At 39.7% G+C, this 27708-nt stretch overlaps 1 protein-coding gene across 3 annotated transcripts in view; it reads left to right on the top strand.

The window, feature by feature from the left end:
* The window catches only part of LOC125090643 (cytochrome P450 3A12), a 50434-nt gene extending 23854 nt beyond the window's left edge, over positions 1–26580 (top strand). For all 3 annotated transcript variants that reach the window (XM_047713502.1, XM_047713504.1, XM_047713503.1), the window contains exons 9-14: positions 12177–12304; positions 13074–13140; positions 18949–19109; positions 20405–20631; positions 24822–24984; positions 26165–26580. In XM_047713502.1, the coding sequence (XP_047569458.1) occupies positions 12177–12304; positions 13074–13140; positions 18949–19109; positions 20405–20631; positions 24822–24984; positions 26165–26260 (842 nt within the window). In that variant the 3' untranslated portion in view covers positions 26261–26580. The remainder of the gene's footprint in view (positions 1–12176; positions 12305–13073; positions 13141–18948; positions 19110–20404; positions 20632–24821; positions 24985–26164) is intronic.
* Positions 26581–27708: the final 1128 nt, after the last annotated feature.

The raw sequence follows: 27708 nt of genomic DNA, 5'->3' as shown, positions 1-27708 counted from the left end.
CTTTCTGGCTGCCTTCCTTCATTAGCATAATGTTTTCAAGGTTCATCCATGTTGCACCATCCATCAGAACTTTCTTTTTATGACAGAACAATATTCCATTGTATGGACATACTGCATTTTGTTTGTCCTTTTATCATTTGATGGACATTTGGGTTGTTTCCAACTCTTGGCTATTGTGAACAGTGGTGCTATTCACATTCATGCACAGGTTTTTGCTTGAATACCTGTTTTCAACTCTTTTGGGTGTGTATTTGGAGGTGTACTTGTGAAAGTAACTTTGCTAAGTTTGTACAATGCTTCGCTTTATAACTTGCTGTGTTGCTGAAGTCTAGTGTTTTTAATTTAATAAGTAACTGCCAAACTGTTTTCCACAATAGTGACACCATTTTACATTCCCACCTGTAAAATGTGAAGGTTCCAGTCTCTACCCATCCTTTTTAAAAAATATTTTTTATAGTCACCATATAGTACTCCTAAGTTCCTGATGTAGTGTTCCACAATTCATTGTTTGTGTATAACAGCCAGTGCTTCATGCAATATGTGCCCTCCTTAATACCCATTCAACCTCACCCAGCCCCCCAAACCCCTCCCGTCTAAAACTCTCAGTTTGATTCCCCAAGTCCAGAGTCTCTCATGGTTTGTCTCCCTCTCTGATTTCTTCACATTCAATTTTCCCTCCCTTCCTCTGTGATCTTCCATGCTATTCCTTATGTTCTACATACGAGTGAAACCATATGATAATTGTCTTTCTCTGCTTGACTTATTTCATTCAGCATAATCCCCTCCAGTTCCATCCATGTTGATGCAAATGGTGGGTATTGACCCTTTTTGATGGCTGAATAACATTCCGTTGTGTATGTGTGTGTGTGTGTTTGTGTGTATGTATATATGTGTGTGTGTGTGTGTGTGTGTGTGTGTGTGTGTGAATATATATATATCCCACATGTTCTTTATCCATTCGTCTGTTGAAGGGCATCTCGGCTCTTTCCACAGTTTGGCTGTTGTGGACATTGCTGCTATGAACATTGGGGTGCATGTGCCCCTTCTTTTCACTACATCTGTATCTTCAGGGTAAATACTCAGTAGTGCAATGGCTGGGTCATAGGGTAGCTCTATTTTTAACTTTTTGAGGAACCCCCTACTGTTTTCTAGAGTGGCTATACCAGCTTGCATTCCCACCAACAGTGTAGGAGGAGGGCTCCCCTTTCTCCACATCCTCACTAACATTTGTTGTTTTGTGCCTTGTTAATTTTTGCCATTCTAACTGGTGTAACATGGTATCTCATTGTTTTTTGGGTGTTGAGTTTGAGAAGTTCTTTTTAAAGATTTTGTTTATTTATTTGAAACACATACACAGAGAGTGAACTTACAAGCAGGGAGAGCAGGAGAGGGAGAAGCAGGCTCCCCTGCTGAGCAGGGAGCCCAATTCTGGGCTCCATCCTAGGATCCTGGGATCATGACCTGAGTGGAAGGCAGATGCTTCATCTGCTGAGCCACCCAGGTGCCCAAGTTTGAGAAGTTTTTTTTTTTTTCTTTTAAAGATTTTATTTATGAGAGAAGGAGAGAGAGAGAGAGAGAGAGAGCATAAGAGGAGGGTGGGTCAGAGGGAGAAGCAGACTCCCTGCTGAGCAGGGAGCCTGATACGGCACTTGATCCTATGACTCCAGGATCATGACCTAAGTTAACCAACTGAGCCAACCACCAAGGAGCCGGAAAAGTTTTTTATAGGTCTTAGATACCAGCTCTTTATCTGTAATGTCATTTGCAAATATCTTCTTTAGATAAATGTGCATTCAAATTCTTGCCCATTTATAGTTCAGTTATTCATCTGTTTTTGAGTTGTAAGAGTTGTCTGTATCTTCTAGATAAAAGACCCTTAAATCAGATATGTAATTTGCAGATTTTCTCTCCCATTCTGTAGGTGTCTTTTCACTTTCTTCATAGTGTTCTTTGTAGCACAAAATTTTTAATATTTACAATATATAGTTTTAGTTTTCTTTTTATCATCTGTGATTTTAATGTTATATTTAAGAATTTATTGTAAAATCTGAGGTCATGTGACATGTCCCAGTACCATTTATTGAAGATTATTTATTTCATTGATTGGTAATGGAAACCTTATGAAAATTCAGTTGACCATAAATACATGGGTCTAATTTTAGATTCCAAATTCAATTCCATTGATCTCCTTATGCCTGGACCACACCGTCTTGATCTTTATAACTGTGTGGTAAGTTTTAAAGCTGGAAGTTGGAGCTCTAGAATTTTATTCCTTTTTTTTCAAGGTTGTTTTGGCCATTCTGGGTCCCTTACCTTCCATATGAATTTTTATTTGAGTATGCCAATTTCTACAAAGAAGCCAGCCAGGATTCTTTTTTTTTTTTAATTTTTTATTTCTTTTCAGCATAACAGTATTCATTGTTTTTGCACCACACCCAGTGCTCCATGCAATCCATGCCCTCTCTAATACCCACCACCTGGTTCCCCCAACCTCCCACCCCCTGCCCCTTCAAAACCATCAGATTGTTTTTCAGAGTCCATAGTCTCTCATGGTTCACCTCTCCTTCCAATTTCCCTCAACTCTCTTCTCCTCTCCATCTCCCCATGTCCTCCATGGTATTTGTTATGCTCCACAAATAAGTGAAACCATATGATAGTTGACTCTCTCTGCTTGACTTATTTCACTCAGCATAATCTCTTCCAGTCCCGTCCATGTTGCTACAAAAGTTGGGTATTCATCCTTTCTGATAGAGGCATAATATTCCATAGTGTATATGGACCACATCTTCCTTATCCATTCATCGGCTGAAGGGCATCTTGGTTCTTTCCACAGTTTGGCAACCGTGGCCATTGCTGCTATAAACATTGGGGTACAGATGGCCCTTCTTTTCACTACATCTGTATCTTTGGGGTAAATACCCAGTAGTGCAATTGCAGGGTCATAGGGAAGCTCTATTTGTAATCTCTTGAGGAATCTCCACACTGTTCTCCAAAGTGGCTGCACCAGCTTGCATTCCCACCAACAGTGGAAGAGAGTTCCCCTTTCTCACATCCTCTCCAACACATGTTGTTTCCTGTCTTGCTAATTTTGGCCATTCTAACTGGTGTAAGGTGGTATCTCAGTGTGGTTTTAATTTGAATCTCCCTGATGGCTAGTGATGATGAACATTTTTTCATGTTTCTGATAGCCATTTGTAGGTCTTCATTGGAGAAGTGTCTGTTCATATCTTCTGCCCACTTTTTGATATGATCATCTGTTTTGTGTGTGTTGAGTTTGAGAAGTTCTTTATAGATCCTGGATATCAACCTTTTGTCTGTACTGTCATTTGCAAATATCTTCTCCCATTCCATGGGTTGCCTCTTTGTGAACATTCCTGAACTTCATAAAATCTATCTATGAAAGACCCACAGCAAATATCATCCTCAATGGGAAAAATCTTGCAGCCTTCCCGTTGAGATCAGGAACATGACAAGGATGCCCACTCTCACCACTCTTGTTTAACATAGTATTAGAAGTACTAGCAACAGCAATCAGTCAACAAAGAGAAATAAAAGGCATCCAAATTGGCAATGAAGAAGTCAAACTCTCTCTCTTCGCAGATGACATGATTCTTTATATGGGAAACCCAAAAGACTCCACCCCCAAACTACTAGAACTCATATAGCAATTCAGCAATGTGGCAGGATACAAAGTCAATGTACAGAAATCAGTGACTTTCTTATACACTAACAATGAAAATACAGCAAGGGAAATTAGAGAATCAATTCCATTTACTATAGCACCAAGAACCATAAGATACCTGGGAATCAACCTAACCAAAGAGGTAAAGGATCTGTACTCGAGGAACTACAGAACACTCATGAAAGAAATTGAAGAAGACACAAAAAGATGGAAGACCATTCCTTGCTCTTGGATCGGAAGAATAAACATTGTTAACATGTCTCTACTGTCTAGAGCAACCTATACTTTTAATGCCATTCTGATCAAAATTCCACTGGTATTTTTCAAAGAGCTGGAGCAAATAATCCTAAAATTTGTATGGAATCAGAAGAGACCCCGAATTGCTAAGGAAATGTTGAAAAACAAAAATAAAACTGGGGGTATCACGTTACCTGATTTCAAGTTTTACTACAAAGCTGTGATCACCAAGACAGCATGGTACTGGCATAAAAACAGACCCATAGACCAGTGGAACAGAGTAGAGAGCCCAGATATGGACCCTCAACTCTATGGTCAAATAATCTTCAACAAAGCAGGAAAAAAGATACAGTGGAAAAAACACAGTCTCTCCAATAAATGGTGCTGGGAAAAGTGGACAGCTATATGTAGAAGAATGAAACTCGACCACTCTCTTACACTGTACACAAAGATAAACTCGAAATGGATAAAAGGCCTCAACATGAGGCAGGAATCCATCAGAATCCTAGAGGAGAACATAGGCAGTAACCTCTTCGATATCAGCCACAGTAACTTCTTTCAAGATATGTCTCCAAAGGCAAAGGAAACAAAAGTGAAAATGAACTTTTGGGACTTCATCAAGATTAATTCTTCTTTAAATGTTTGGTAGAATTCCCCTGGGAAGCTGTCTGGCCCTGGGCTCTTGTTTGTTGGCAGATTTTTGATGACTGCTTCAATCTCCTTAGTGGTTATGGGTTTGTTCAGTTTTCTGTTTCTTCCTGGTTCAGTTTTGGTAGTTTACGTGTCTCTGGGAATGCATCCATTTCTTCCAGATTGTCAAATTTGTTGGCGTATGGTTGCTCATACGTTATTATAATTGTTTTTGTATCTTTGATGTTGGTTGTGATCTCTTTTCTTTCAGTCATGATTTTATTTATCCAAATAAAATCCTTTCTCTTTTCTTTTTTGTTAAGTCTGACCAGGGGTTTATTAATCTTATTAATTCTTTCAAAGAACCAGCTCCCAGTTTCGTTGATTTGTTCTGCTGTGGTTTTGGTTTCTATTTCATTGATTTCTGCTCTGATCTTTACTATTTTTCTTCTCCTTCTGGGTTTAAACTTTCTTTGCTGTTCTTTCTCCAGCTCCTTTAGGTGTAGGGTTAGGCTGTGTATTTGAGACCTTTTTTGTTTCTTGAGAAAGTCTTGTATTGCTATATACTTTCCTCTCAGGACCACCTTTGCTGTGTCCCAAAGATTTTGAACAGTTGTGTTTTCAATTTCGTTTGTTTCCATGAATTTTTAAATTTTTTCTTTAATTTCCTGGTTGACCCATTTATTCTTTAGTAGGATGCTCTTTAGCCTCTATGTATTTGAGGTCTTTCCAACTTTCTTCTTGTGATTGAGCTCTAGTTTCAGACCATTGTGGTCTGAAAATATGCAGGGAATGATCCCAATCATTTGGTACTGGTTGAGAACTGATTTGTGACCCAGGATGTGATCTATTCTGGAGAATGTTCCATGGGCACTAGAGAAGAATATATATTCTGTTGTTTTGGGATGGAATGTTCTGAATATATCTCTGATGTCCATCTGGTCCAGTATGTCATCTAAAGCCTTTATTTCCTTGTTGATCTTTTGCTTAGATGATCTGTCCATTTCAGTGAGGTGGTGTTAAAGTCTGCTACTATTATTGTATTATTGTTGATGTGTTTCTTTGATTTGTTATTAATTGGTTTATATACTTGGCTGCTCTCAGTTTAGGGGCATAGATACTTAAAATTGTTAGATCTTCTTGTTGGACTGACCCTTTAAGTATGATATAGTGTCCTTTCTCATCTCTTGGCTTAAAATTTAATTGATCTGATATAAGGATTACCACCCCAGCTTTCTTTTGATGTCCATTAGCATGGTAAATTGTTTCCCACTCCCTCACTTTAAATCTGGAGGTGTCTTTGGGTCTAAAATTAGTTTCTTGTACACAGCATATCAATGGGTCTTGTTTTTTGTTTTTGTTTTTTTTTTTTAATCCATTCTGATAATCTGTGTCTTTTGATTGGGGCATTTAGCCCATTTACATTCAGGGTAACTATTGAAAGATATGAATTTAGTGCTATTGCATTGCCTGTAAGGTGACTGTTACTGTATATTGTCTCTGTTCCTTTCTGGTCTATGTTACTTTTAGGGTCTCTCTTTGCTCAGAGGACCCCTTTCAGTATTTCCTATAGGGCTGGTTTGGCATTTGCAAATTCTTTTAGTTTTTGTTTGTCCTGGAAGCTTTTTATCTTTCCTATTTTCAATGACAGCCTAGCTGGATATAGTATTCTTGGGTGCATATTTTCTCGTTTAGTTCTCTGAATATATCGTGCCAGTCCTTTCTGGCCTGCCAGGTCTCTGTGGATAAGTCTGCTGCCAAACTAATATTTCTACCATTGTATGTTATAGACCTCTTGTCCCAAGCTGCTTTCAGGATTTTCTCTTTGTCCCTAAGACTTGTAAGTTTTACTATTAGATGATGGGGAGTGGACCTATTTTTATTGATTTTTGAGAGGGGTTCTCTGTGCCTCTTGGATTTTGATGCTTGTTCCCTTCGCCAAATTAGGGAAATTCTCTTCTGTAATTTGCTCCAATATACCTTCTGCTCCCCTCTCTTTTTCTTCTTTTTCTGGGATCCCAATTATTCTAACATTGTTTCGTCTTATGGTATCAGTTATCTCTCAAATTCTCCCCTCGTGGTCAAATAGTTGTTTGTCTCTCTTTTGCTCAGATTCTTTATTCTCCATTATTTGGTCTTCTATATCACTAATTCTCTCTTCTGTCTCATTTATCCTAGCAGTAAGAGCCTCCATTTTTGATTGCACCTCATTAATAGCTCTTTTTATTTCAACTTGGTTAGATTTTATTTCTTTTATTTCTCTGGAAAGGGATTTTATTTATCCTGAAAGGGCTTCTCTAATATCTTCCATGCCTTTTTTTTTTTGAGCCCAGCTAGCACCTTGATAGTCGCCATTCTGAACTCTAGTTCTGACATATTACTAATGTCTGTACTGATTAGGTCCCTAGCTATTGGTATTACCTCTTGTTCTTTTTTTTTTTTTTGTGAGTTTTTCCACCTCGTCGTTTTATCCATACAAGAATAGATGCATGAGAGAATAAAATACTAAAAGGGTAGCTACGACCCCAGAAAAATATACACAACCAAATTAGAAGAGACTTGAAACTAGGGGGAGAAGAAAGGGTGAAAAAAAGAATATATATATTAGACTTGTGAATAGAACAGAGCCACACCCTTGATTTTGGGTGTATTTTGGTCTGTTAGAAGAAATTGCCTCCCAAAATTGTAAAGAAAGAAAAACTTACACAGATACAAACATAAGGGCAAACACAATGAAGGGATGGAATATGACTGTAAAGATGAAAATTAAAAAAGATTCTAAAAAAGGAGTTGATAAGAAGTTGGAAACTGAGGGTTGCTGGGGGGAGAGGGATTGGGATAAGGGGGGTGGGGTTATGGACATTGGGGAGGGTATGTGCTATGGTGAGTGTTGTGAAGTGTGTAAACCTGGTGATTCACAGACCTGTACCCCTGGGGAAAAATATATGTTTATTAAAAAAAAATAAGTTGGTTGAAAAAAGAAAAAAGAAAAAGAGGAAAGAATGTGATCAGGCTGGAGACTAGAACAAAGCCATGCACTAGATTTAGTGTATATTTTGATCCATTAGAAGAAATTGTATCCCAAAATTTTAAAGGAAAAGAAAGCATATGTGTATACAAAAAATAAGGTTAAATACAATGGAGGGATAAAATATGACTATAACAATGAAAATTAAAAATTGTTAAAAAGGCATTGATAAGATAGTTTAAAAACGTTAAAATAAGAGGAAACATTTTGGGGCGCCTGGGTGGCTCAGTGGGTTAAATCCTCTGCCTTCAGCTCAGGTCATGATCTCAGGGTCCTGGGATCAAGCCCCACATCGGGCTCTCTGCTCAGCGGGGAGCCTGCTTCCTCCTCTCTCTCTGCCTGCCTCTCTGCCAACTTGTGATCTCTGTCTGTCAAATAAATAAATAAATAAAACTTTAAAAAAATAAGAGGAAACATTTAAAAATAGAATAAGAAAAAATAAAATTTAAAAATTTATCTTTGAAAAAACTAAAGAATCATGGGATAAAAGCCATTAAAATTTTTTCCAGTGTTCCAAAATTTGTTGTATGCACCACACCCAGTGCTCCATGCAGTGTTGCTTTCCCCTAGCTCTGGAGTTCCACAGTTCTTATTAATCGATGAACTTGATCTTGGCTGAATATTCTTGCTGATCTTCTTGGGGAGGATCCTGTTGCAGTGATTCTCAAATGTCTTTGCTCAAGGTGGAATTGCACTGCCCTTGCCAGAGGCCAGGCTAAGTGATCTGCTTGGGTTTGCTCTCAGAACTTTTGTTCCCTTAATACTTTCTATAGAGCTTTGGAGGATGGGAATGAAGATGGTGGCCTCCCACTCTCCAGCTCTGTAGTGTCCAAGAGCTTGGGTCCCACTCCTCAGTGCACCCTCAGAGAAAAGAAGCCAATCCCTCCCGTCTCCCTGGTCTCCAGCCATGCTCTGTGCTCACCCGGCCTGTGACTGAGTGTTTCTCTCTCTGGCGTATGGCCCACTTTGGAGTCTCCAAACCCAGCAGATTCCTGCAGTGCACTCCTGCTTCCTCTGGAAGGAGGTAGGAGGGGGTCTCTCCAGATCTGCCACTCGTGGGGTCCCTGCTCGAAGAGCAGTGGCATGACTGTGCCTTGGATCATGGTTTAAGGTAATCCCAAGCTGGGAGCCCAGTTCTTGGCTCTGTCTCTGCAGCCATCTTCCCTGCTCCAATACCTGGGAGTTCTGCCACCCTCAGATACCACTGGTCTTTTTGTGTCCCTGTGGGTCCTGAGACCACACTGTCCATGCAAGGGCTCCACCCTGTGCTTAGCCTCTGGAGCAACATTCCTCAGTGGAGCAGACTTCTAAAAGTTCCAATCTTGTGCTTCCCTGCTCTCTCACTTGCTGGGAGCCAGCCCCTCCCCTTGCGGTCTATTTTCCTGTCACTAGGATTCACTTCTCTGCATGTCCTACCTTCCAGAAAGCAGTCGATTTTCTGTTCTTAAAATTGTTGCTCTTCTCTTCTATCTCCCCCTAGCTTTGAATGTTCAGCAATTGATGATTTCCTGGCAGTCTGTGGCACAGGAGAAACCTCCAAAGTGCTGGGGTGATGGAGTTGTGGGCCCCTGTGACTCCCAAGTCAAAAACCCTGCCGAGGGACAGAAAAGCCCCCAGGAGCATACTTCTCACCACAGCCATGAAATAGAATTGATTTTTATGTTAATCTTGTATCCTGAAGCCCTGCTAAACTGGTTTATTAGTTCCAGTAGACTTTTATTGTATTCCTTCAGAGTTTCTATGTTCAATATTATGTTGACTAATAATAGAGATGCTTTTACTTCTTTATTTCCTTTATGAATAACTTTTGTTTCTTTTTTTCTTTCTTTCTCTCTCCCTTTTCTTTTCTTTTCCATTTCTTCATTCCTCCCTCCCTCCCTTCCTTCCCTCACTCCCCCCTCTATTTTTTCCTTCCTTCATTTTTTTCTCTTCCTGGATAGAACTTCTAGTACAATGTTGAATAGAAGTGGTGATAGAGACAACCTTGTTTTGTTTAATCTTAAGGGAAAGTGTCCAGTCTATATCCATGAAGTGTGACATTAGGTATGAGTTTTTCATAGATGCCCTTTATCAGGTTGAGGACATTCCTTTCTGCTCCTAGTTTGTTGAGTGTTTTTATTACCAAATGGTGTTAGATTTTTGTCAAATACTTTCTCTGGTTGTATTGAGATAACTGTGTGGTTTTTATTTTTATTTCATTTTTTAAAAAAGATTAGAAAGAAAGAGAGGTAGACTGGTGATAATGAGGCCGCCCATTAGGGTGTATAATGAAAGACAGCAACTGAAGGACAATGGCTTAAGATGTGAGGCTATGTTTCATTTATTGGATAAGTACTACTTGATAAATGATCAACCTACTCAAATGTCCTTTGCCAGTATGCTTAATTTCCCTTAGTAAAGGAAGAAAACTGCCCAGGAGTATCAATCTTTGATTTTTCCCAATTCCTTAAGTTTACAAGAATAAAAAAAATGCCTTAAAAAAAGATTTTATTTATTTATTTGACAGAGATCACAAGTAGGCAGAGAGGCAGGCAGAGACGGGGGGAAGCAGGCTCCCTGCTGAGCAGAGAGACCAATGTGGACCTTGATCCCAGGACCCTGAGATTATGACCTGGGCTGAAGGCAGAGGCTTAACCCACTGAGCCACCCAGGTGCCCCACTGTGTGGTTTAAAAAACATTTGTTGTTATATTTTATTAAATAACCTAGATTTGCCGGGATAAACCCCTCTTGGTTATGGTGTATCCTTCTTTTGATATGTTGCTGGGTTCAGTTTGTTAATATTTTGTTAAGGATTTGTGCTTCTGTGTCATAAGATATATTGGTCTGTAGTTCTCTTGTACTGTGATATTATTGTTTGGTTTTAGTATCAGGGTAAAACTGGCTAGGCAGAATGAGTTTGAAAATCTTCCTACCTCTTCTATTTTTTGAAGAATTTGTGCAAAATTAGTGTTGACTGCATTTTAAATATTTGCTAGAACTCACCTGAGAAACCATCTGGAGCTGAGCTTCTTCTTCTTTTTTTTTTTTTATCATTTTTTAAAATTTATTTTTGGCATAACAGTATTCATTGTTTTTTGTACCACACCCAGTGCTCCATGCAATCCGTGCCCTCTCCAATACCCACCACCTGGTTCCCCCAACCTCCCACCCCCCACCTCTTCAAACCCTTCAGATTGTTTTTCAGAGTCCATAGTCTCTCATTGTTCACCTCCCCTTCCAATTTCCCCCAACTCCCTTCCCCTAACTCCCCATGTCCTCCATGCTATTTGTTATGCTCCACAAATAAGTGAAACCATATGATAATTGACTTTTTGACAGCTTCTTTTTGTCAGTAGTTTCTTCACTACTAATTGTCTTTTTATTTGTCTTTCAGATTGCCTGTGTGTGTGTGTCATTTTATGTCACTTTCTAGTTTATCTTTTTCTAGGAATTTTTCCATTTTGTCTAATTTATTGGCATTCAGTTTCATAGTATTCCCTGTAGTCCTTTTTTAAAAAAAGATTATTTATTTATTTATTTGACAGACAGAGATCACATGTAGGCAGAGAGGCAGGCAGAGAGAGAGGAGGAAGCAGTCTCCCTGCTGAGCAGAGAGACTGATGTGGGGTTGAGATACAGGATCCCAGGACCCTGGGAACATGACCTGAGCCAAAGGCAGAGGCTTTAACCCACTGAGCCACCCAGGCGCCCCACCTCTGTAGTCCTTTTTATTTTTGTAATGTCAGCAGTAATCTCCTCTTTCACTTCTGATGACAGTAATTAGAATGTCTTCTCCTTTGTCTAGCTAAAGGTCTTTTGAAAGAATCAGCTTTGCTTTCTTTGAATTTTCTCTCTTTTTTTTTTTTTTTTTAGTTTCTAATTCCTAAGTTTCTGCTCTTGTCTATATTATATGCTTCCTTCTGCTTGCTTTTAGTTTAGTGTGCTCCTGTATTTCCGGCATGTTTTTGACAGAAAGCTGGGTCATTGATTTGGAATCTTGGTTCTTTTTTAGAGGTAGGCATATATAATGATAAATTTCTTTCTGGTCATTGCTTTTGATATATCCCATAAGTTTTGGTGTGTGGTTTCCTCATGCATATATTCTCCAAGTAATTCTAAAAAGCCCTTTAGATTTCTTCTTTGCTGACTGGCTGTATAAGAATGTATTATGTAATTTTCACAGATTCGTGGGTTTTCCATGTTGTTTGTATTTTTGTTTTCTAGTTTTACTCCATTGTTGTTGAAGGGCATACTATGTATTATTCCATCCTGACACAATTTCTTAAATGGTGTGATATATTAAAGTAGCATATTATGGTCTTGTGTTTCCAAAGAGGCTCTAGTCCAAAAATAAAAGGCTAAGAGATCCAAGAATGTAATCCTGTTCCTTTGGTCACTCCATAGATGTGGCAGGAGACACTGATCTGACTGCTCTAATGGTGGCCTGTGTGTGTGACTTGCTGTGGCTTAGCCATTAGCTCGAAAGTTTGAATAAATGTCATAGAGGGAATAACCATGAATCCTGGTGTCTTTTAATCCTCAGGTTGGTAGACAAAATTATAATTGCTCTAGGGAAATTTTGCATTTTCATTGATATTTCCATTTTTTTTTCTTATAGTACTGTTTCCATTCCTTACCCCAGTTTTTGAAATGCTAAATATCTGGCTATTTCCAAAAAGAGTTACTGATTTTTTCAAGAAATCTGTAGAAAGGATAAAGGAAAGTCGCCTCAAAGATAAACAAAAGGTAAATCCAGTGGTGGTTCCATGTGCATGTTAACTTTTGATCTTTTATTGAGCTGTATGCATCTACATGATGTGTACACTACTAAGTATGTTTTTATGGTAAACAGAGAACTCTAGAGTTTAGGGCAAGAGACTTCTAACATTTAGAGACAATGAAGAAGGTGGAGGTCAGGAGAGGAGATAAGAAGATGAGTCAGAGAGTGTTTAAAATTTAAGAATAAGTATGCCAATGAGTATGTCAGTGCATAAACTTTGGTGAGAGAAAAGCTATCACTTCTCTTCAATAAATGGTCAAAACATAAAAATTACTGTGTAAAATCATTTTCCTGGTAGTGTAATTTTGCCATATATTACATTGGCAAAGGATCCTTTCAATTCTAAGTGTCTTTTCTTACATGTTCTCTGGTGGATGGTCCCCTCAGGTGCCTGGTTATGTTAAATTTGAGGCGGTCATAGTCTGGAATGAGCAGGTGTCTTCTTTGGGCACTGAGGCTGCAAGCTGGCCAAGTAAGGTTAGCCTTTCTTAGGCCTGGTGGCCGGCACTAGGGTGTATATAGGACAGGGAGATAGGACTGGTACCCCAGGATCTCTCTGTAGATTTTGCAGAGTTCTGAGAGGGTGGGACATTGGAAGATGCTGACACAGAAGCTTCTGTGGACTTTGGGTGTAAAGGAGCCATAGTCTCAGGAGAAAGTTAGGTTCTGCACCCCTGTTTATTTCTGGCTTCACAAGTGAGTTTTTGTCATTGAAATGTCTCTTTCTGTGTCCAGCACCGAGTGGACTTTCTTCAGCTGATGATTAACTCCCAGAATTCCAAAGAAATGGACACCCATAAAGGTAAGCAAGGAGAGCTTCAAAGGGCACTTGATGGGGCATCTCAGAGACAGGAGATGGTTCTGAGATATGGAGGAAGATTTTTAGCAGATGGAATATCAGAAAATCAAAGGAAGACACATGTTCAGATACAAATGGTAGCCAGAGCATTTTCGAGAACACAGCCACAGTTTGTTCAAAGCTCAAAGGGCAAAGATAGTCAAAGATGGTATTTGACAAAAACCATTATTACTATGATGGTTGCAAATGATGACTTTCTACTTCCACCATTTCTTCTACATTAGGAGTGATAGTCCATTCTTAGGGTGAGCTTTCCATTCATCATCATTATTGTATTTGTTTATTTATTTTTTTTTATCATGTCCAGTTAGCCAGCATAGAGTATATCATGAGTTTTTATGCAGTGTTCAACAATTCATTGTGTATAATATCCAGTATTCTGTATTTGTCTATTTATAAATGTCAGTATGATCTCATATATTAATTACTTATTTAGTCTCTTATATGATTTTTTATTTAGATTGTTAATTATCTCAGATTTGTCTCTGTAAGTCCTTTCATTTGGGCTCCTGTGTTTTTCCTTTCAACTTCTTTTTTTATGTTTTCAGTAGACTTTATTTTAAAAGATTTAATTAATTTATTTGTTAGTGAGAGAGATAACACAGGAGAGGGAGAGGCAGACAGAAAGAGAAGCAGGCTTCCTACTGAGCAAGGAGACCAATACAGGACTTGATCCCAAGACCCTGGGATCATGACCTGAGCTGAAGGCAGACACTTAACCAACTGAGCCACACAGGCATCCCAATAGACATTACGTATTTTTTTTAAACATTTTATTTATTTGAGAGAGAGAGAGAGAGTGAGAGAGAGAATGAGAGGAGAGATGGTCAAAAGGAGAAGCAGACTCCTCATGGAGCTTGGAGCCCAATGTGGGACTTGATCCCAGGACTCTGGGATCATGACCTGAGCCAAAGGCAGTTGCTTAACCAACTGAGCCATCAGACAGCCCTAGACTTTAATTTTTATAGCAGTTTTAGGTTCACTGCAAAATTGAAAGACACAGTGATTTATCCCATATTTCCCCTGCCCCACTTACATGCCCCCTCTATCAAAATCCCCCACCATGTGGTAATTTTGTTATAGTCAATGTCCATACAGTGACACATTATTACCACCCCAAATCCATAGTTTACATTACAGTTCACCCTTGGTGTTGTATATGCTATGGGTTTAGACATATGTATAGTGATGTATAGCCACCACTATAGCACACAGAGTATTCTGTATCTTTTTGCCATATCATTTCCTGAGCATTTCCTTGCATTCTGGTGTGGGACATTCCAGTTTCTTTTCTGTTTCCCTTGATGAGCCTTGGAATTAGCCATTTTCTCCAGGAAGCTCTGTTTCCTTTTAGTGAGAATGGTATTTAGAAACCAGAATCTGAGGTCTAGGAGTGCTTGTTGCTATGAGGGTTTCTTTGCTTCTATTTCCTCTTAGTGGGTCAAGCCCAGAATATCAACTGTATTTACACAGGACTAATCAATATAAATATTTATTTTTTTCCCTTTTAAAAAAATATTTTATTTATTTGACAGACAGAGATCACAAATAGGCAGAGAGGAAGGCAGAGATGGGGGGGAAGCAGGCTCCCTGCTGAGCAGAGACCCTGATGTGGGGCTGGATCCTAGGACCCTGAGATCATGACCTGAGCCAAAGGCAGAGGCTTAACCCACCCAGGGGTCCAAGATAAATATTTCTATATTCATAACCAGTGATCTAATATGGTCTCTGCATCTGAAAGAGAAAAGGAGGCTTGATGTATAGTGGTTTCAATGACAGAAATATTCCCATTGTGGTTAATTTCAAGCTATGTATGGTTTGACAATCATCTCACAAAATTCTTGACTAAATAACAGCTTATTCTGGAGAAAAATGATGGACTTACTCTTTCACATCACTAATATCTGTATATGTGTATCTATTACTATGTCTACTTCTATTCTTTTTAAAAGAATTTTTAAAAAATGTTTTATTTATTTATTTGACATGGAGAGAAAGACAACGAAAGAGAGAACACAAGCAGGGGGAATGGGAGAGGGAGAAACTGACTTCCCGCTTAGCAGGGAGGCTGATGTGGGGCTTGATCTCAGCACCCTGGATAATGATCTGAACCAAGGCAGACTGAGCCACCCAGGTGCCCCTATATTGTTCTATTCTCTCTCTCTCTCTCTCTCTAGTTCTACTACTTCATATGATGAAGGAAATACTCTATATATGTGTGGTTCTGTATATAACCTCTACACACGTGACTTTTGAGCACTTGACACGTGGCTAGTGTCACTGAAGATCTGAATCTTATATTGGATTTAATATAACTAAGTAAAATTTAAATAAAAATAGCCACATCTGGCAAGTGGCTGCCTTATTGGACAGCACAGCTCTAAACTTTGATTATCATGGGGTTCTTGGTAATTAAGGCTAGAATTTGATAGTTGAATTTATCCACAGCTTCATCACAGAATTGTGACTGGGAAATCAGAACTCTATAAACCTTTTATACACTCTTTGTATTACTTTTGGTTATGAATTACATGTTTGTGGTGGGTGCCATTTCAGTCCTCTAAGTATCTAAATATCCTGATACAGTTCTGATGAAAGAAATTAGAGCATGACCATGCTGAATTCCTGCCAGGAGAAAATCAAAGGAGATGCCAACTTATATTCAGAGTGGGGCCATTCAATAAGAAAGGTGACATTCAGGCTGTGATTAAATAGGCATTGCTAATTCCATTCACTGGATACAGTTTGTCTGTTTCTCGATAGCTAGTACCCTGCTATTGACACATTTCTTCTGCTCCTTTAATGGTATGAATTATCCTAGTTTAGTCACCACTCTTCTCGCTTTGTCTGTGTCGTAGTTTCTGTACATACTGGAGGTCATCCACTAGAGAAGTTGTGTGCCAGGTCTTCTATTAGTGGAGACCTCAGAAAGGTATAAGCTGTGCTTCTCAAGATAGGTTGTGCACACAGATCACCACATCTCATGAAAGGTCAGATTTTGATTAGATTGTTCTAGGGTGACATTTGAGATTCTGCATTTCCAATAAGCTCCCAGATGCTGCAGATCCCACATTTGGGGCAGCAAGAGTTTATCTGGAGCCCAATTATGTTCTCTTAAGTTCCCACAAATATGTTTAGATGAAAGATCATTCATTTTTCCTGACAATACCTTCCTGACTAAACCTTAGCATTGCAAACTCTCTAAAGAAATTTATGTTCTGTTTTAGCTGGAAGGACTTAAATTTTCCTGGGGGAGAATGCTATCCCATGTGACTAAGGACATACCGATAACTCTGTGTACATTAGACAAAATGTCATTTCCTGAAATCACCTATCTGTGTTGGTGGGAAAGGTGGCATGAGAGGAGTGGATAGTCAAGAATAGTATAGGCCTAATGGCTAGTGATGATGAACATTTTTTCATGTGTCTGATAGCCATTTGTATGTCTTCATTGGAGAAGTGTCTCTTCATATCTTCTGCCCATTTTTTTGATATGATTATCTGTTTTTTGTGTGTTGAGTTTGAGGAGTTCTTTATAGATCCTGGATATCAGCTTTCTGTCTGTACTGTCATTTGCAAATATCTTCTCCCATTCCGTGGGTTGCCTCTTTGTTTTGTTGACTGTTTCCTTTGCTGTGCAGAAGCTTTTGATCTTGATGAAGTCCCAAAAGTTCATTTTCGCTTTTGTTTCCTTTGCCTTTGGAGACATATCTTGAAAGAAGTTGCTGGGGCTGATATCGAAAAGGTTACTGCCTATTTTCTCCTCTAGGATTCTGATGGATTCTTGTCTCATGTTGAGGTCTTTCATCCATTTTGAGTTTATCTTTGTGTACGGTGTAAGAGAATGGTCGAGTTTCATTCTTCTACATATAGCTGTCCAATTTTCCCAGCACCATTTATTGGACAGACCGTGTTTTTTCCACTGTATATTTTTTCCTGCTTTGTCAAAGACTAGCCATTAGGGAGATTCAAATTAAAACCACATTGAGATACCACCTTACACCAGTTAGAATGGCCAAAATTAGCAAGACAGGAAACAACGTGTGTTGGAGAGGATGTGGAAAAAGGGGAACCCTCTTACACTGTTGGTGGGAATGCAAGCTGGTGCAGCCACTTTGGAGAACAGTGTGGAGATTCCTCAAGAGATTACAAATAGAACTTCCCTATGACCCTGCAATTGCACTACTGGGTATTTACCCCAAAGATACAGATGTAGTGAAAAGAAGGGCCATCCAGGATACAAAGTCAATGTACAGAAATCAGTGGCTTTCTTATACACTAACAATGAAAATACAGCAAGGGAAATTAGAGAATTGATTCCATTTACTATAGCACCAAGAACCATAAGATACCTGAGAATAAACCTAACCAAAGAGATAAAGGATCTGTACTTGAGGAACTACAGAAAACTCATGAAAGAAATCGAAGAAGACACAAAAAGATGGAAGACCATTCCATGCTCTTGGATCGGAAGAATAAACATTGTTAAAATGTCTATACTGCCTAGAGCAATCTATACTTTTAATGCCATTCCGATCAAAATTCCACCGGTATTTTTCAAAGAGCTGAAGCAAATAATCCTAAAATTTGTTTGGAATCAGGAGAGACCCTGAATCACTAAGGAAATGTTGAAAAACAAAAATAAAACTGGGGGCATCACGTTACCTGATTTCAAGCTTTACTACAAAGCTGTGATCACCAAGACAGCATGGTACTGGCATAAAAACAGACACACAGACCAGTGGAACAGAGTAGAGAGCCCAGATATGGACCCTCAACTCTATGGTCAAATAATCTTTGACAAAGCAGGAAAAAAGATACAGTTGGAAAAAGACAGTCTCTCCAATAAATGGTGCTGGGAAAACTGGACAGCTATATGTAGAAGAATGAAACTCGACCATTCTCTTACACCATACACAAAGATAAACTCAAAATGGATGAAAGACCTCAACATGAGACAGGAATCCATCAGAATCCTAGAGGAGAAAATAGGCAGTAACCTTTTCGATATCAGCCCCAGCAACTTCTTTCAAGATATGTCTCCAGAGGCAAAGGAAACTAAAGCAAAAATGAACTTTTGGGACTTCATCAAGATCAAAAGCTTCTGCACAGCAAAGGAAACAGTCAACAAAACAAAGAGGCAACCCACGGAATGGGAGAAGATATTTGCAAATGACAGTACAGACAGAAAGCTGATATCCAGGATCTATAAAGAACTCCTCAAACTCAACACACAAAAAACAGATAATCACATCAAAAAAATGGGCAGAAGATATGAACAGACACTTCTCCAATGAAGACATACAAATGGCTATCAGACACATGAAAAAATGTTCATCATCACTAGCCATCAGGGAGATTCAAATTAAAACCACATTGAGATACCACCTGACACCAGTTAGAATGGCCAAAATTAGCAAGACAGGAAACAACATGTGTTGGAGGGGATGTGGAGAAAGGGGAACCCTCTTCCACTGTTGGTGGGAATGCAAGCTGGTGCAGCCACTTTGGAGAACAGTGTGGAGATTCCTCAAGAAATTAAAAATAGAGCTTCCCTATGACCCTGTAATTGTACTACTGGGTATTTACCCCAAAGATACAGATGTAGTGAATAGAAGGGCCATCTGTACCCCAATGTTTATAGCAGCAATGGCCATGGGAACTGTGAGTTTCAAATAGATTTCTCATCATCTAAAATGTGATATTTTATATTCATTTGTTTTAGCTCAAATGTCTCTCTTCTCCTTTTAGCTCTGTCTGATCTGGAACTCGTGGCCCAGTCTATTATCTTTATTTTTGCTGGCTACGAGACCACTAGCACTTCTCTTTCCTTCCTTTTGTATGAACTGGCCACTCACCCTGATGTCCAGCAGAAACTGCAGGAGGAGATTGATGCGACTTTCCCCAAGAAGGTGAGTAGGTCCTACTGAGGAGGGAATCAGAATAGTCTTGGTTATATCTCAGTAACAGATTCGCTCTCAAATCCAGAGGGTTTTCATAAAAAGGTTTAATTCTAACTCACGTTTGCATGTCCAGCATGGGGGCGAGTCTCTGCTTCATATAGTTATTTGGTGGTACTGGGGAAAGAGGCTCCACTTTCTTATACCTGTATTATCTGGAACTTGGGGACTAATTGTTGGCTGGGGAACAAGGAACTAAACTCCCAGCTTAGGAAGGAACTACAGGAACTTATAAAGGAACAAGGAACTAAACTCCCAGCTTATGAAGAGACCTGGCCTCGGGAGCTGGAGTACCTTATTGGGCAAAGAGTGAAACCTCAGACCAACAATGAGGAGACCTTTCCAGCAACAGAAATTGGGGCTAAGATCCGATTCCCTTCACAATATTCCCTAGAACTGAAATTGTGTTCCCTTAGTTGGTGGCATCCAGTCCTATCCCTCTCCTGCCCTATTGTGTTGAAAGGAACTAGTGTCTCCCCCATTATAGTTTTTATGTAATATAGTGTTTCTCTCTAAATGCTGTAAATATAATTGAAAAGATAGAAAGCAGGATATTTCCACTAGAAGAGTTTATGTGGAAGAGGAGATATTTTCTGTTACATGTTCTTCTTCTATGGTGTGGGTGTGTGACCTCTATTTTGAAAGGAAATGGTGACTTCAACATACTTCACTGATGACTAAGGGTCATAGGGAAGGAGAAATAAGATAAAAATAGGGAGGGAGACAAACTATAACTCTTAAGTATAGGAAACAAACTGGGGGTTTCTGGAGGGGAGTGGATGGGAGGATGGGGTAAGTGGGTGATGGGCATTAAAGGGGGGCACCTGATGTAATGAGCACTGGGTGTTATATGCAACTAATGAATTATTAAATTCTATACCTGAAACTCATAATACACTATATGTTAACTAAATTGAACTTAAATAAAAAACTAAAAAAAAACCCATTAAGTGTCACAGTCTTAGTCTCTTTTGTTCACATGAGGAAGAAAAATCACTACCTAGGAAGGATTTCAGACCCTGTTTAGGGGATTGTCCCAGCCGTCTCCCCTCGTCATTACTATTGCACACATGTCAGTGGGCCACTGAGCAGGTGAAAGGACATGGTAGATATGAAAACATCCATAAATGCCCTTTACCAAAATACATGATTCTAAGGTGTTCCTAACACTTCAGTAATAATGTATAGAGTGAGTTGAATGTTGATTCCAAATCTCAGTGTATTAAAATCTGTTTCTTTCCTTCCAGGCACCACCCACTTATGATGCCCTTGTACAGATGGAGTATCTGGACATGGTGTTGAATGAAACTCTCAGATTATACACAATCGGTGGTAGACTTGAGAGGATTTGTAAGAAAGATGTGGAAATCAGTGGTGTGTTTATTCCCAAAGGGACAGTGGTGATGGTGCCAGTGTTTACTCTTCACCGAGACCAGGATCTCTGGCCAGAGCCTGAGGAGTTCCGCCCTGAAAGGTACAGGAAACCCTGGAATGGGGAACCCACCCTCATTTTGGAGGATATTCTGATATTTCCTTCATATAGATGACAAGCATGTGGTTGACAATTAATTATTTGTACATCTTTTTGTTTTTAGAAGTTTTTTTTATTATAAGATGATCATTGTCAAAATTTTGCAAAGCCTAGTTGGGAAAAAAGAAGATTAATGTCATTACCAGACACATACATCATTATTAATCATATGATATATGTCCTTGTGGATATTTTTCTATGCATATAGATTAATAAAAGATAGTATGGCATTATATATACACACATATATATATATATGTGTGTGTGTGTATACTTTTTTAAAATTTAGATTTATTTTTTTAGTGTTCCAAGATTCACTGTTTATGCACCACATCAGTGCTTCATGCAATATGTGTCCTCCTTAATACCCACCACCAGGCTCACCTAACCCCCCACCCATGTCCCCTCCAAAACTCTCAGTTTGTTTCTCAGAGTCCACAGTCTCCCATGGTTCATCTCCCCCTCAGATTTTCCCAATTCACTTTTCCTTTCCTTTTCGTAATGTCCTCCATCCTATTCCTTGTGCTCCACAAGTAAGTGAAACCATATAATTGACTTTCTCTGCTTGACTTATTTCACTCAGCATAATCTCCACCAGTCCTGTCCATGTTGATACAAAAGTTGGGTATTCATTTTTTCTGATGGAGGCATAATATTCCATTGTATATAGGGACCATATCTTCATAAAATCTTTATGAAGATATGGTCTCTAGCTATATGTAGAGGAATGAAACTCGACCATTCTCTTACACTGTACACAAAGATAAACTCGAAATGGATGAAAGACCTCAACGTGAGATAGGAATCCATTAGAATCCTAGAGGAGAACATAGGCAGCAACCTCTTTGACATCAGCCACAGCAACTTCTTTCAAGATATGTCTCCAAAGGCAAAGGAAACAAAAGCAAAAATGAACTTTTGGGACTTCATCAAGATCAAAAGCTTCTGCACAGCAAAGGTAACAGTCAACAAAACAAAGAGGCAACCCATGGAATGGGAGAAGATATTTGCAAATGACAGTACAGACAGAAGGCTGATATCCAGGATCTATAAAGAACTTCTCAAACTCAGCTCACACAAAACAGATAATCACATCAAAAAAATGGGCAGAAGATATGAAGAGACACTTCTCCAATGAAGACATACAAATGGCTATCAGACACATGAAAAAATGTTCATCATCACTAGCCATCAGGGAGATTCAAATTAAAACCACATTGAGATACCACCTGACACCAGTTAGAATGGCCAAAATTAGCAAGACAGGAAACAACGTGTGTTAGAGATGATGTGGAAAAAGGGGAACCCTCTTCCACTGTTGGTGGGAATGCAAGTTGGTGCAGCCTCTTTGGAGAACAGTGTGGAGATTCCTCAAGAAATTAAAAATAGAGCTTCCCTATGACCCTGTAATTGCACTACTGGGTATTTACCCCAAAGATACAGATGTAGTGAAAAGAAGGGCTATCTGTACCCCAATGTTTATAGCAGCAATGGCCACAGTCGCCAAACTGTGGAAAGAACCAAGATGCCCTTCAACGGACGAATGGATAAGGAAGATGCGGTCCACATACACTATAGAGTATTATGCCTCCATCAGAAAGGATGAATACCCAACTTTTATAGCAACATGGACAGGACTGGAAGAGATTATGCTGAGTGAAATAAGTCAAGCAGAGAGAGTAAAGTATCATATGGTTTCACTTATTTGTGGAGCATAACAAACAACATGGAGGACAAGGGGAGATGGAGAGGAGAAGGGAGTTGAGGGAAATTGGAAGGAGAGGTGAGCCATGAGAGACTATGGACTCTGAAAAACAATCTGAGGGTTTTGAAGGGGTGGGTGGTGGGTGGTTGGGGGAGCCAGGTGGTGGGTATTAGGGAGGGCACGCATTGCATGGAGCACTGGGTGTGGTGTATAAACAATGAATTCTGTTACACTGAAAATAAATAAATTAATTAAAAAAAAGATATGGTCCCTGTTTACAATGACATTATATCATTTTAACTACTTACTTAATGTAACAGTAAGCTATAAACAACATACCATATTTGTGTTTGTGATTATGCATATACCATAATATACATTACCATTATCCTTTTTAAGACAATGTGGCTTTTTTTCCTTTAAGTTTTTCTGCTTCCTCTAGCTGTCTGAATTTACTCCTCACATTCTCACATTCCATCTTTGCAACCCTGGGCCACCATTTCTGCTAGCTGTAGTGGGAGAGCAGCAGCTGTGGAGCTGAGAGTTCATGTCCCTGACAGGAGGAACAGCCTCAGGAGGACATAGGCACACAGGCCTGTGCCAATGGCTGTGGTCCTGTGTCAGCTTCCACCTCTCTCAGCATCTGGGGTTCATCCAGAGCAAGCTCATCTGCTCTCTAGCTGTCTGAGACATCCTCCTTGAAGGGGTCTTGAGCTTTCTCTTCTGATGACTCAGAGCAGAATCTGGCTTTGGATGCAGCTTGAATTCTGCTACAGTCTGTGTTTTCCTGTTTTTTGTATTGGTGAGCAAAATTTGGATGAACGTTTGAGGGATTTAGATGTTTAGCCCGTGCCTCTAAGCTCCTTGATGGCAGAGCCCTTGTCCTGTTGCATGACATCGATAGTGCTAGCAATGCATCTACACATACTTGCTGAAAGATCTCAAAATGACCAAGTCATCTGTTTTCTATACCAGGAGACCTGATGGTTCCCAGAAGCTCAGCAGTTCCCTCTCCTGTAGCTTCTCTAATGGAAACCAGGGAGCACTCCTGGTACTTGTCTGTGATTCATTCAGTCACGAGAGGAAGTGCTTATCTGTGTGTGTCAGGGACTGTGCCAGGCAGTATGCAATCCATGTATTAAAAATGCCTATTATGGATAATTTTATTAAAGATTTTATTTATTTGATGGGCACCTGGGTGGCTCAGTCATTAAGTGGCTGCCTTCGGCTTGGGTCATGATCTTAGGATCCTGGGATCGAGCCTCACATTGGGCCCCCTGCTCAGTGAGAAGACTGCTTCTCCCTCTCTTGCTCCCCCTGCTTGTGTTCCCTCTCTCACTGTGCCTCTTTCTCTGTCCAATAAATAAATACAATCTTAAAAAAGATTTTATTTATTTGCGTGAGAGAGAGGGAGAAAGAGCACAAGTGGGGGAAGAAGCAGAGGGAGAGGGAGAAGCAGGCTCCCCACTGAGCAGGACCAGGACCCTGGGATTATGACCTGAGCTGAAGGTAGACGCTTAACCAACTGACCCACCCAGGTGCCCCTATTGTGGAGAATTTTGATAAATGCACAAGTATATTGTATAGATAAAGTCTATGAGATACTTTACATGAATCTATATGTGCCCATCACCTGCCCAACAAACACTAACCCATGTCAGCTTCCCCATCCATGCACTGTTATAATTCCTTATCTGTTTTCCGTATTACATTAAAGCATATCATCGGTTAATATTCTAGTATCTTCTCTATAATATAGTGAGTTTTAAATAGTACCTCACCACAATGCCATTATCACTTTCAATTGATATAAATATGGAGGAATAAATTTTGTATAAATTGTAGATCTAACCTTTAAGGAGTTTATAGCTTTGTGGGACAGATAGACCAAAACTCAGTAATTAGAGTGATTATTCATAATTGTGAATATGATTATAGTGGAGTCATATCACATGCCTAGGTAAATCTTCTGAAAATTGGTTGGGGTGGTCCTGGCAGGAAGGTAAGGAGGTAAAGGGAAAAAACAACAATGTAAACCATGGGAGGCATTTGTCCTGCTTCCTTTTTCCATGGATATATGACCAACATCAGTAAGTGGAGGCAAGATCCTACATTTCCTTCAATCAGGTTCATTTCTTGCTTGCCTTTCAGCTGGTGAACATCTCACTACCCTGAATATAATTCTAGTGTTTAAGATAAATCTTTTCAAAAGCATTCCTCCCATCTCTTCAACAAGACTGAATGCCCCCATAGAGGAAGGGGTGTGCAACAACCTGTAGCTTATAATTGTCACAGCAGAGTAGCATAGCAGGACTTCTGTAACCAGCCCATCAAATTTCCTATGTACCCCTGGTTGAGAACCCCAAATATATAGCTCTTGTGGTTTTTGTGTTTCCTAACTTGTTTCCAACTTGTATTGTGGAACCAGGTTCAGTAAGAAGAACAAGGACAGCATAAATCCTTATACATATCTGCCTTTTGGAACTGGACCCCGAAACTGCATTGGGATGAGGTTTGCAATCATGAACATGAAACTCGCCCTTGTCAGAGTCCTGCAGAACTTCTCCTTCAAACCTTGTAAAGAAACACAGGTCAGAGAGAGCACTTTCTGTAAAAAGAATGTTTTATTGTATTTTTTTAAACTAAGGGATATGGAATAGAGGTGTGTGTGTGTGTGTGTGTGTGTGTGTGTACTCGTTCATGCCTAGTAATTTGTTCTATCAGCCAGAGAATCTATTTGAAGCCATCTGTGACATTCAAGGGCCCTTCAGTTCCTGAGTGCCATATTTGTGGTTTATGACCACCCAACCATAAAGGTCACATGGTCAGTACAGTTCATGTGACATCATTATTCACAGAATGATGACCTTGAGCAGTATATTAAATTTCTTTTAAGTCCACTGAAAGGAAGGAACCAAGTTGTGCACAGTCATAACTTGCAGTGATAACCACGATGTGACTTTTGAACAATGCTCTTCTCCACCACAACTTACAGACTTATAGACACAACTTATAGACACTCTAGTGACCGAAGTTCTCAAATCCTCATTGTACATGGGAATCAGTGGATTTGTGAAAAATCCTGATGCCCAGGTCATCTCAGAAACTCTAATCTAATTCACCCAGAGTGTGGCTTTAAAGGTACCCTTGTGATTCTCAAAGGCAAGCAAGGTTGAGAATCTGGTGTGAAGCATGTCTGCCTGATGTGAAGGACTCCCAGGGACCAGGCCATCCTGGGTACGTGGCTCCACCTTCTGCAAGCTTGGCTCCTGTCAGGCTGTGCTTCCTTCCCATCGCAATCTGTCATCAAGAATGGATGTTTCCATGAGAGAGGTGACAGTGTGTTTAGCAGTGTGGATGTCCATACAACAAAATGTGGAATAAACGCTCAGGAGTCAACATATAAAAAATTAACTCTGGCACTTTTCAATATTGTTGCCACAATGGCCATGAATCTGTTTTAAATGTTAAAGACTCATCCTCTTTCCTTAAAATTAAAATAAAAGAAAAACACCAGCCAACATGAATGTGTCTCCAGCCTGGTACAGAGTAACAATAGATCATCTGTTGAATGAGTGATGGTTGAATGCTTTCATGCTCCAATCTTGACAGCTTACAGAGTACTTTTAAAGAATCAGAGATAGATGAATCTAATAATCGTATTTATATGTTTGTAATGCATCATTGTCCTTCATGTATCTTGCCTTCTTTGCTTCTGTTGTTGGCAGGATTTCATTTGTTGGTTCTCATATGCTTGTTTAACTGTTGCAGATCCCCATGAAATTAAGCACTCAAGGGTTAATTCAACCAGAAAAACCCATTGTTCTCAAGGTTGAGCCAAGAGATGGCAGTATGAGTGGAGCCTGACTTTCCCATTGGGCCTCCCCTTTGTTCTTCAAGAAGCTGTATCCCAGATCACCAGAGACCTCAATTTCCTTTGTGAGTAAAACCCAGAAATGAAGATGGCCTGCATCTACTGCCCATGACAGATGACTAGGCCTTCCATACCTTCATTTAGCCTTTTTGGTGTCTGTGTGGAGCATTCTGTATTGTGGAGAGTGAAGGAGGTGATCAATAAGTGCCAGAGATATAGACTCAGCCTGTCTGGTTCACACAGACTACCCCCAGTTAGTACCATCTGTTCCCCTGAACAAGAATAAAACTTTCTCAACAATTTTATCAACCTACTTTAATAAAAATAAGACTTATTGTCATGACTATGATAGTAATATTTCTATCATGTCTTATTTTGAACATGCTACATTAAATATCACACCGAGCAAGTCAATCAACATCACTTTCAAAACTCTGAACTGATAGATTTGTGCACATTAAAGTGGGATCCGTAGAACAATGAGTGAGGGCCAGTGACTGAATGTTTTGATCATTATCATCACTGGGTGGGTAGAGCTCGTTCATATCTCCAATGTGGTATATTAAGATAGGTGAGAGTAAATCCACTGTGACTTTGCCCATTGGTCAGAAAGTCTATTCACAATTTAATTCTATAGGTTTTGGAGCACATGTTTTTTCTAACTCTCGATTGAGGCACTTAGTATTATATGATTAGTTTTCATCTCATCTGCTCTGATGTTCTGGTAGGCAGAGGACATGCTTTCTCTTTGTGTTCTAGCCTCAGCTCCCAACTGTCCTGACAAAATGAACATTGAATCAGACGTGGTTGATTGGCCGGTTGACTTGGCTGGAAGGCTAAAAGTATTTGTCCATTTCAGTTGGTATAAGGAGCTGCATAGAATTCTTCCTATTTCCCCCCTCCCCTCCAACCCCTTCTATCTCCTCTCCTGGCCTCTTCCTTTGCCTTTCCTTTCTGGATAATTCAGTCCCAATGCCATCGGTAGGGCACATCCAGGTGGTAGCCCCATGCTGGGGTCAGGGGCAGAGAAGAGTCATAGTGACTCCAAGTTAGAGACTGAGTGGGGTGAGGAGGGTGTACACATGGAAAAACAGGCTGGCATGGCTGTGGGAGCCCAAGCTAGATGAGAAGGGTGCCCACACAAAGGGTTGGTCTGAAGGAGACCTTGGAGCCCAAGTACAGTATGGAGAACCCAAGTATCATGGTGGGGGTGATACATGAGTTTTAAGGGATGGAGTGAGGGTTAGTTACATAATGGGGGATTGATCAAATAAGTAAATCTATTACCACTAAATGGTGTCAGGAGTTTCTCACTGTTGGAGAAGGGAGTCACTGATTTGGAAAGGGAGAAAGCCAAATGAAACCTTTGTATTCAGAGACGGGAAGTGAGTATGTCAAAATAATGTCGTGCCTTCCTATGGATAGATGATAGGTTGGTAGA

Source organism: Lutra lutra, chromosome 18 (genome assembly GCF_902655055.1).
Source record: "Lutra lutra chromosome 18, mLutLut1.2, whole genome shotgun sequence".
Taxonomy (NCBI): domain Eukaryota; kingdom Metazoa; phylum Chordata; class Mammalia; order Carnivora; family Mustelidae; genus Lutra; species Lutra lutra.
Note: the sequence above shows the minus strand (reverse complement) of the source record. Positions and strands in the feature narration are given on the sequence as shown.